We start from the raw sequence: 11031 nt of genomic DNA, 5'->3' as shown, positions 1-11031 counted from the left end.
CTTGTTCTTGAAATTCTCCACCAGACCCTGCATGTGTCAGTTCCCCACCAGATCCTGCATGAGCTCTGAATCTGGGCAGTCACTAAAAAAACAGAAGATAATCCTTCCACTCCCTGAGGTTGTTGATGTACTGCTCAAACATAGTCACGAGGGTCAGCCTCGCAGGCTTGGATCCCTGCTCCTGAGGGAGGGTCCTCTTGGTGTCCAGGCCCTTGTTTCTCCAGGAACTACATCTGGAGGAAAGCAAGAGAGTCATTTGCTGGCCATAGAGAGCAACAAGTGTTGTCTTATTAGGTTTCCAAGAAGGCTGGAGTGGTGTCCATGGTGCTGAGCTACTAAGAGAATACAGAGACTCAGATTGGGAGGTATGCTCCCCTAATCTTATTCCTTCTAAACTGACAGATCTCACTGATGAAATTCCCCCATGGATTTTTGAGCTGTTCCTGCCCTATAAGTAAGTGTACCTATATCAGTGAATTTTCATCACTTCCTGTCTTTATTTTGGCAAGCAGAATCAAAATTTCAGTTTAAAGTGGTTTTTATCTGATATAATACACAAAGCTTTTATTTTCTAGTGGATTACAGTAAAAGGGATGTTAAATGTTATCTAATAATTAAATACTAATCTAAACTCACATTTAGTGCTGTATCTCTTCTAAAGCATTGTTGTAGGTGGCCATGCTCTGTCTCTAGAATAACTTCTTTATAAAAGCAAATTATAAATATTTACACATCTCAAATATTTTTTTCTCATCTGTATGGAAATTTTTTTTTTTTAACTTTCCTTCCTTTTTTTTTTTTCTTCCTACTAGAAAGGTGGGCCAGAACCTCAGAGTAGGTAGTGACTGGCCTTTTCTTTGTATCCCATTGTAGACCCATTAATGGTAAGTGTTTATCTATTTCACTCTTTCCTTTTTCTCTGCTTCAGGGTTATCAAGAGTTGACAATGTTTCCTAGGCAGGAATGAGAGAAATTTGCAGGATCTAAATGATTTCATCATCTCCTGCCTGTGATACACATGGAACCTGTCCTGCATGCCAGTAGAGAGCTCCTCTGAGTCCCCTCCTCTCTTTCCCCCCGAGTCTCCCCCTGATAGGACATTAGTTGGCTCTCTTGGACACTCTGCAATCCCCACTGGGGGACAGATGCTCTCAGCTCACCTTGTCGATGAAGGAGGCAAACTTGTTGAGGGTCTTGATCTGTTCCCGCTCCTCAGTCCTCACCCGCTGGATGGTGGGGTCGATTTGCAGGTTGAGAGGAGTTAGGAGACTCTGGTTGATGGTCACCTCTTGAATGCCTCCAGAGGGGCACACAGGAAAGCCAGCACCACCGAAGCCACCTCCAAAGCCAGCTCCACCACCAAGCCCAAAGTCACTACCAGCCCCAGCACCAAAACCAAATCCACTCCCGGCTCCACCTCCGAAGCCATAGCCAGCTCCAATTCTGCCGCCGTATCCGCCACCGATGACACAGCTGCCCCCTGCGATGGAGATCCTCTTGGAGCCGCCTAGGCCATAGAGGCTGCGGCTGCCAAAGCCAGCTCCTCCACACACTCCAGCGAGGCCGCCACTGCCCCTGGAGCGGGACAGAGACACGCTACTGAAGCCAGAGCGGCAGACCCCAGGGACTCTGGCTGAGCCGGCACTGAAGCCCCTGCGGCTGCTGCTTCGGGTCTTCAGAATGGATTTGCAAGACATGGTTCCTGAAGAAGAGGTTAAGAAGGGTATGAGAGGAAAAGTATGAGATGGGCTTCCAGTAGCTAGTGTACAAGGAAGAATGGGTTGGGCTCAGTCCTAGAAGGTGAGCCTGAGATTGGGAAGGGCTGGGCTTTATAAACAATGAGATGATACTTGGGTTATTATAAAAGATAAGAACTAAGAAGGCTGCTTTATGGCTTCCTTTAACAAAGGGAAAAATTCTCCTGCCTTTGATCTTTGATATCAGTATTCCTCAATTAACTGAGGCTAGGAGTTAGACTTTGTCTCAAACAAAGGTTCAATATGCATTGAATTATGGATTTTAGAAATTTTATGAATTTATGCATTCAATATGCTTGTGTATCAGAATGTATATGCCCATTACCTTGACTTTGCAATTATTATGTCAAAGCCAGCTTTGCTTCATCCACAAGTCCAATCTGATCTTTTATAATAGCTGAGAACTTGGAAATCTAAGAGCAGTCTATTGTTTATGCCCTAACGGAGAGATTACCATTTTCCCAGTGATTACAAATATGTTAAATTCGACTCGCTCTTCCCATTATGTAAAAATTAACAGATAGAAAAGTATGAGAACAACATAAGAGGTCCTTATTGATCTATTATGGATGGGTGCCCATTACCCAGATTTTGCAATTATTATCTCAAGGTCAACTTTATTTCATCCATAACTCCACCCACTTTCTTCATCCATCTTAAATTATTTGAAAGGAAATTCCAGAAGGAAGGTCATAGAGTTTCATATTCAATTCAGTGTTTATGTCTAAATGATAGCCTCTTTAGAAAATGACCAAAATGCTATTTTTATACCTTAAAAATTTAACAATAATTCTTTAACATCAAGAAGTTTAGTGAACATTCAAATTTCCCTTTATTCTTTTTTTTCATTTATTTTTATTAGTTGTAGGCTAATTACTTTACAATATTGTAGTGGCTTTTGTCATACATTGACATGAATCAGCCATGGAGTTACATGTATTTCCCCATCCTGATCCCCCCCTCCCACCTCCCTCTCTACCCGATCCCTCTGGGTCTTCCCAGTGCACCAGGCCCGAGCACTTGTCTCATGCATCCCACCTGGGCTGGTGATCTGTTTCACCATAGATAATATACATGTTTTGATGCTGTTCTCTCGAAACATCCCACCCTCGCCTTCTCCCACAGAGTCCAAAAGTCTGTCCTGTACATCTGTATCTCTTTTTCTGTTTTGCATATAGAGTTATCATTACCATCTTTCTAAATTCCATATATATGTGTTAGTATGCTGTAATGTTCTTTATCTTTCTGGCTTACTTCACTCTGTATAAGGGGTTCCAGTTTCATCCATCTCATTAGAACTGATTCAAATGAATTCTTTTTAATGGCTGAGTAATATTCCATGGTGTATATGTACCACAGCTTCCTTATCCATTTGTCTGCTGATGGGCATCTAGGTTGCTTCCATGTCCTGGCTATTATAAACAGTGCTGTGATGAACATTGGGGTGCATGTGTCTCTTTCAGATCTGGTTTCCTCAGTGTGTATGCCCAGAAGTGGGATTGCTGGGTCATATGGCAGTTCTATTTCCAGTTTTTTAAGAAATCTCCACACTGTTCTGCATAGCGGCTGTACTAGTTTGCATTCCCACCAACAGTGTAAGAGGGTTCCCTTTTCTCCACACCCTCGCCAGCATTTATTCCTTGTAGACTTTGGATAGCAGCCATCCTGACTGGTGTGTAATGGTACCTCATTGTGGTTTTGATTTGCATTTCTCTGATAATGAGTGATGTTGAGCATCTTTTCATGTGTTTGTTAGCCATGTGTATGTCTTCTCTGGAGAAATGTCTGTTTAGTTCTTTGGCCCATTTTTTGATTGGGTCATTTATTTTTCTGGAATTGAGCTTCAGGAGTTGCTTGTATATTTTTGAGATTAATCCTTTGTCTGTTGCTTCATTTGCTATTATTTTCTCCCAACCTGAGGGCTGTCTTTTCACCTTGCTTATAGTTTCCTTTGTTGTGCAAAAGCTTTTAAGTTTCATTAGGTCCCATTTGTTTATTTTTGCTTTTATTTCCAATATTCTGGGAGGTGGGTCATAGAGGATCTTGCTGTGATTTATGTCAGAGAGTGTTTTGCCTATCTTTTCCTCTAGGAGTTTTATAGTTTCTGGTCTTACATTTAGATCTTTAATCCATTTTGAGTTTATTTTTGTGTATGGTGTTAGAAAGTGTCCTAGCTTCATTCTTTTACAAGTGGTTGACCAGTTTTCCCAGCACCACTTGTTAAAGAGGTTGTCTTTTTTCCATTGTATATCCTTGCCTCCTTTGTTGAAGATAAGGTGTCCTTAGGTTCGTGGATTTATCTCTGGGCTTTCTATTATGTTCCATTGACCTATATTTCTGTCTTTGTGCCAGTACCATACTATCTTGATGACTGTGGCTTTGTGTATAGTCTGAAGTCAGGCAGGTTGATTCCTCCAGCTCCATTCTTCTTTGTCAAGATTACTTTGGCTATTCGAGGTTTTTTGTATTTCCATACAAATTGTGAAATTATTTGTTCTAATTCTGTGAAAAAATCGTTGGTAGCTTAATAGGGATTGCATTGAATCTATAGATTGCTTTGGGTAGTATAGCCATTTTAACAATATTGATTCTTCCAATCCATGAACACGGTATGTTTCTCCATCTGTTTGTGTCCTCTTTGATTTCTTTCATCAGTGTTTTATAGTTTTCTATGTACAGGTCTTTTATTTCTTTAGGTAGATATACTCCTAAGTATTTTATTCTTTTTGTTGCAATGGTGAATGGTATTGTTCCCTTAATTTCTCTTTCTGTTTTCTCATTGTTAGTGCATAGGAATGCAAGGGATTTCTGTGTGTTAATTTTATATCCTGCAACTTTACTGTATTCATTGATTAGCTCTAGTAATTTTCTGGTAGAGTCTTTAGGGTTTTCTATGTAGAGGATCATGTCATCTGCAAACAGCGAGAGTTTCACTTCTTCTTTTCCTATCTGGATTCCTTTTATTGCTTTTTCTGCTCTGATTGCTGTGGCCAAAACTTCCAAAACTATGTTGAATAGTAGTGGTGAGAGTGGGCACCCTTGTCTTGTTCCTGATTTCAGGGGAAATGCTTTCAATTTTTCACCATTGAGGGTAATGCTTGCTGTGGGTTTGTCATATACAGCTTTTATTATGTTGAGGTATGTTTCTTCTACTCCTGCTTTCTGGAGAGTTTTAATCATAAAAGGATGTTGAATTTTGTCAGAGGCTTTTTCTGCATCTATTGAGATAATCATATGGTTTTTATCTTTCAATTTGTTAATGTGGTGTATTACATTGATTGATTTGTGGATATTAAAGAATCCTTGCATTCCTGAGATAAAGCCCACTTGGTCATGGTGTATGATTTTTTTAATATGTTGTTGGATTCTGTTTGCTAGAATTTTGTTAAGGATTTTTGCACCTATGTTCATCAGTGATATTGGCCTGTAGTTTTCTTTTTTTGTGGCATCTTTGTCTGGTTTTGGAATTAGGGTGATGGTGGCCTCATAGAATGAGTTTGGAAGTTTATCTTCTTCTGCAATTTTCTGGAAGAGTTTGAGTAAGATAGGTGTTAGCTCTTCTCTAAATTTTTGGTAGAATTCAGCTGTGAAGCCATCTGGTCCTGGGCTTTTGTTTGCTGGAAGATTTCTGATTACAGTTTCGATTTCCTTACTTGTGATGGGTCTGTTAAGATCTTCTATTTCTTTCTGGTCCAGTTTTGGAAAGTCATACTTTTCTAAGAATTTGTCCATTTCTTCCAAGTTGTCCATTTTATTGGCATAGAGCTGCTGGTAGTAGTCTCTTATGATCCTTTGTATTTCAGTGTTGTCTGTTGTGATCTCTCCATTTTCATTTCTAATTTTGTTAATTTGGTTCTTCTCCCTTTGTTTTTTAATGAGTCTTGCTAATGGCTTGTCAATTTTGTTTATTTTTTCAAAAAACCAGCTTTTAGCTTTGTTTATTTTTACTATGGTCTCTTTAGTTTCTTTTGCATTTATTTCTGCCCTAATTTTTAAGATTTCTTTCCTTCTGCTAACCCTGGGGTTCTTCATTTCTTCCTTCTCTAGTTGCTTTAGATGTAGAGTTAGGTTATTTATTTGACTTTTTTCTTGTTTCTTGAGGTAAGCCTGTAATGCTATGAACCTTCCCCTTAGCACTTCTTTTACAGTGTCCCATAGGTTTTGAGTTGTTGTGTTTTCACTTTCATTCATGTCTATGCATATTTTTATTTCTTTTTTTATTTCTTCTATGATTTGTTGGTTATTCAGAAGCGTGTTATTTAGCCTCCATATGTTTGAATTTTTAACAATTTTTTTCCTGTAATTGAGATCTAACCTTACTGCACTGTGGTCAGAAAAGAGGACTGGAATGATTTCAATTTTTTTGAATTTACCAAGACTAGATTTATGGCCCAGGATGTGATCTATTCTGGAGAAGGTTCCGTGTGCACTTGAGAAAAAGGTGAAGTTGATTGTTTTGGGGTGAAATGTCCTATAGATATCAATTAGGTCTAGCTGGTCCATTATGTCATTTAAAGTTTGTGTTTCCTTGTTAATTTTCTGTTTAGTTGATCTATCCATAGTTGTGAGTGGGGTATTAAAGTCTCCCACTATTATTGTGTTACTATTAATTTCCTCTTTCATACTCGTTAGCGTTTGCCTTACATATTGCAGTGCTCCTATGTTGGGTGCATATATATTTATAATTGTTATATCTTCTTCTTGGATTGATCCTTTGATCATTATGTAGTGTCTTTCTTTGTCTCTTTTCACAGCCTTTATTTGAAAGTCTAATTTATCTGATATGAGTATTGCAACTCCTGCTTTTTTTGTTCTCCGTTTGAGTGAAATATTTTTTTCCAGCCCTTCACTTTTACTCTGTACGTGTCTCTTCTTTTGAGGTGGGTCTCTTGTAGACAGCATATATAGGGGTCTTGTTTTTGTATCCATTCAGCCAGTCTTTGTCTTTTGGTTGGGGCATTCAACCCATTTACATTTAAGGTAGTTATTGATAGGTATGGTCCCGTTGCCATTTACTTTGTTGTTTTGGGTTCACGTTTATACAACCTTTCTGTGTTTCCTGTCTAGAGAAGATCCTTTAGCATTTGTTGAAGAGCTGGTTTGGTGGTGCTGAATTCTCTCAGCTTTTGCTTGTCTGTAAAGCTTTTGAATTCAGATATGAAGGAGATCCTTGCTGGGTACAGTAATCTAGGTTGTAGGTTATTCTCTTTCATTACTTGAAGTATGTCCTGCCATTCCCTTCTGGCCTGGAGGGTTTCTATTGATAGATCAGCTGTTATCCTTATGGGAATCCCTTTGTGTGTTATTTCTGGCTTCTCCCTTGCTGCTTCTAATATTTGTTCTTTGTGTTTGATCTTTGTTAATTTGATTAATATGTGTCTTGGGGTGTTTCACCTTGGATTTATCCTGTTTGGGACTCTCTGGGTTTCTTGGACTTGGGTGGCTATTTCCTTCCCCATTTTAGGGAAGTTTTCAGCTATTATCTCCTCAAGTATTTTCTCATGGCCTTTCTTTTTGTCTTCTTCTTCTGGGACTCCTATGATTCGAATGTTGGGGCATTTCACATTGTCCCAGAGGTCCCTGAGGTTGTCCTCATTTCTTTTGATTCTTTTTTCTTTTTTCCTCTCTGCTTCATTTATTTCCACCATTTCATCTTCTACCTCACTTATCCTATCTTCTGTCTCCGTTATTCTACTCTTGGTTCCCTCCAGAGTGTTTTTGATCTCATGTATTGCATTATTCATTTTTAATTGACTCTTTTTTATTTCTTCTAGGTCTTTATTAAACATTTCTTGCATCTTTTCAATCTTTGTCTCCAGGCCATTTTGTTTTCAAGATTTTGGATCATTTTTATTATCATTATTATAAATTCTTTTTCAGGTAGATTCCCTATCTCCTCCTCTTTTGTTTGACTTGGTGGGCATTTTTCATGTTTCTTTACCTGTTGAGTATTTCTCTGCCTTTTCATCTTGTTTAGATTGCTGTATCTGGAGTGGGCTTTCTGTATTCTGGAGGTCTGTGGTTCCTTTTTATTGTGGAGGTTTCACCCAGTGGGTGGGGTTGGATGATTGGCTTGTCAAGGTTTCCTGGTTAGGGAAGCTTGCGTCGGTGTTCTGGTGCGTGAAACTGAATTTCTTCTCTCTGGAGTGCAATGGAGTGCCCAGTAATGAGTTTTGAGATGGGTCTATGTGTTAGGTGTGACTTTGGGCAGCCTGTATGTTGACGCTCAGGGCTATGTTCCTGCATTGCTGGAGAATTTGCGTGGTATGTCTTGCTCTGAAACTTACTGGCTCTTGGGTGGTGGTTCAGTGTAGGTATGGAGGCTTTTGGTTGGTCACTTATTACTTAATGTTCCATATAGTCAGGAGTTTTCTGGTGTTCTCAGGTTTTGGGCTTAAGTCTCCTGCCTCTGGATTTCAGTCTTATTCTTCCAGTAGTCTCAAGACTTCTCCAACTATACAGCACTGATAATAAAACTTCTAGGTTAATAGTGAAAAGATTCTCCACCATGAGGGACACCCAGAGAGGTTCACAGAGTTACATGAAAAAGAGGAGAGGGAGGAGGGAGATAGAGATGAGCAGGAGGAGAAAAAGGGGGACTCAAGAGGAGAGAGACAGATCTACACAGTTCTCTGTTCCCAGAGTGTTCTCTGTAGCCCAGACACCCACAAAGACTCACAGAATTGGATTGGGAAGAGAAGGGGAAAGGAGGAAATAGAGGTGTTCTGAGGTAGAAAAAGGAGAGTCAAAAGTGGGAGAGAGTAATCAACACACTCCTGAATAAAAATGGGAACTGAATATTGGATTCTTAAATGTCCAAAATTTATATCACATACTGAAAAACAAAGATTAAAAATCTAGAGTAGAGGTTAGACTCTTAAAAATACAATATTAAAAACAAAAACAAAAAAAATTTTAGAAATATATATGAAGTTTGGTTTAAAAATAGGGCTTCTCTTTCTTTTTTTTGCAAGGTTATAGTGAAATGAAAATGAAAATTAAGGAGTAGTAGAGGAGTAATAGAGGACTTTAAAAGAAAATAAGAGAAAAAGAAAAAAAGAAAAGAAAAAAAAACAAGAAAAAAAATTTTTTCCTAATTAAAAAAATCATAAAAATCTATGAAAATGAAAGTTAAGGAGTAATGTGGGAGTAATAGGGAATTTTAAAAGAAAATAAAAGAAAAAAAAATAAAAAAGAAAAGAAAAGAAAAAAAATTTTAATTAAAAAAAAAAGGTAAAAATATATCTAGGAATTTCTCTGGAGCTGTTGCAGTCAGTGTGGGTTCGGTTCAGTTTCAGATAGCTCCTCGTTCCAGCTGACAGCTTACACTTCTCGATATCTGTAGGCCCCTTCCGGTGTAGTCGGTGTTATCTACAGGGATTTTAATCTGTTGCACCAGTCCCTTCTGAAGCAGTTCCCTTTGTTTATTTGGCTTCTGTTTGCCAGTCTCTTCAGTGCCTAATTTCTGCCCTGACACAGGCGGGCGGAGGTGGTCTCTTGTTCAGGTTCGCTAGTTCCGTCACGCTGCGGGGAGGGAGGGGCGCTGCTTTCCCGTCTACACTGCTCGAGCTCCCGGCTGCTCTGTATGGAGCGTGCCCTGCGTTGCGTGCGGTTCCAGTTTTCGGGTATTCCACAAATGCACGGACTCGGTTGCGCCTGAGTTTTGTGCCTTCCCCGGCCCAAGCAGCTCAGGCAGCCAGGAGCTTGACGGGCACACTCTCCCCGGGTGCGGAGTGCCCTCTCCCCTCCGCAGCCCCAGCCTCAGTTTCCGCCCGCTCCGCCGGTTGGTGCGTGCGCCTTGTGTTTAGCCGCGACCCTCCCGGCGGATGTCAACCATCCAGAATCTCAGGAGGTCTTTGGTTAGAAACTGGAGGCCTGTTTGCAGTGTGGTAGGGGATGCCGTCTTTGGGACCGAGTTTGCCCCTTTCCCCTCCCCGCTGCCTCCTGCCTCCGGCGGGGCTGGGCCGGTCCACAGCCGGCGAGCTCTTCTCTGGACTTGCTCAGACCCTTTGTTCTGCGAACAGCCGGCAGTGTGTTCGGGCCGGTTAATTTTCTCTCTCTTTTGCTATCCCACAATTTAAGTTGGTATCTCACAAAAGCTCCCTCCGATTGCCCTCAGGGCACTCAGGCCCGGTCCTTACCCTAAGCAATGCCGCCCGCTCCTCTCTGTTCCGCCCCCACTTGCTGGTGGCAGATGCGGGCGTCTGGGGTACTTTTCTGCTGGGAGTTGCTTTTAGGCACGTAATCTGTGGGTTTTATTTATTTTTCCTCCTAGTTAGGTTGCCCTCCGAGATTCGAAAACTTCCCCCAGACCCGCCAGTGTGAGGGTTTCCTGGTGTTTGGAAACTTCCTCTATTAAGACTCCCTTCCCAGGATGGGTCTCCGTCCCTAGCTCTTTTGTCTCTCTTTCTATCTTTTATATTTTGTCCTACCTCTTTTCAAAGACAATGGGCTGCTTTTCTGGGCGCCTGATGTCCTCAGCTAGCGATCAGAAGTTGTTTTGTGAAGTTTGCTCTGCATTCAATTGTTCTTTCGATGAATTTGTAGGGGAGAAAGTGGTCTCCCCGTCCTATTCCTCCGCCATCTTGGCTCCTCCCCCTCAAATTTCCCTTTATTCTTATTTATTTTTATAATTTGTTCAACTCAGGGTCTAAATAAAGTCCATGCATGTTTATTTGGGTGAAATATCCTTTAAATAATACATACTTTATATCATTTAGCTCTTAATTTTTTGGCCATTTATTTGTTAAATAAACTAGGTTGCCTGTTGACAAAGGTCTGTATAGTCAAACCTGTGGTTTTTCCAGTAGTCACATATGGATGTGAGAGTTGGACCATAAAGAAAGCTGAGCACCAAAGAACTGATGCCTTCGAATTGTGGTGCTGGAGAAGACTCTTGAGAGTACCTTGGACAACAAGGAGATCAAACCAGTCAATCCTAAAGGAAATCAATCCTGAATATTCATTGGAAGGACTGATGCTGAAGCTGAAACTCCAATACTTTGGCCACCTGATGTGAGGAGCCGACTCATTAGAAAAGACCCTGATGCTGGGAAAGATTGAAGGCAAAAGAAGAAGAGCACACAGACAATGAAGTGGTTCGATAGCATCACCAAGTCAATGGACATGATTGAGAAAACTCTAGAAGAGAGTGAAGGACAGGGAAGCCTGGCATGCTTTAGTCCATGGGGTTGCAAAGAGTCAGAAATAACTTAATGACCAAGCAACAACAACAACTTATCCTATAGAGTTTTCCACTCTTTGGCTTTTGTGA

General features: G+C 40.5%; 1 protein-coding gene across 1 annotated transcript; it reads right to left on the bottom strand.

Annotated features, from left to right (window-relative positions):
• Window positions 1–1151: 1151 nt before the first annotated feature.
• LOC133041733 (keratin, type II cytoskeletal 6A-like) lies at window positions 1152–1697 on the bottom strand. The gene has a single exon (XM_061122711.1). The coding sequence runs from the start codon at window positions 1695–1697 to the stop codon at window positions 1152–1154; it is 546 nt and encodes a 181-aa protein (XP_060978694.1).
• Between the last annotated feature and the right edge of the window lie 9334 nt (window positions 1698–11031).

Source organism: Dama dama, chromosome 3, assembly GCF_033118175.1.
Source record: "Dama dama isolate Ldn47 chromosome 3, ASM3311817v1, whole genome shotgun sequence".
NCBI classification, from domain to species: Eukaryota; Metazoa; Chordata; class Mammalia; order Artiodactyla; family Cervidae; genus Dama; species Dama dama.
Note: the sequence above shows the minus strand (reverse complement) of the source record. Positions and strands in the feature narration are given on the sequence as shown.

What these genes read in the sequence shown, in the direction of transcription:
- LOC133041733 (XM_061122711.1), bottom strand. Translation starts at nt 1,697, where the DNA reads ATGTCTTGCAAATCCATTCTGAAGACCCGAAGCAGCAGCCGCAGGGGC.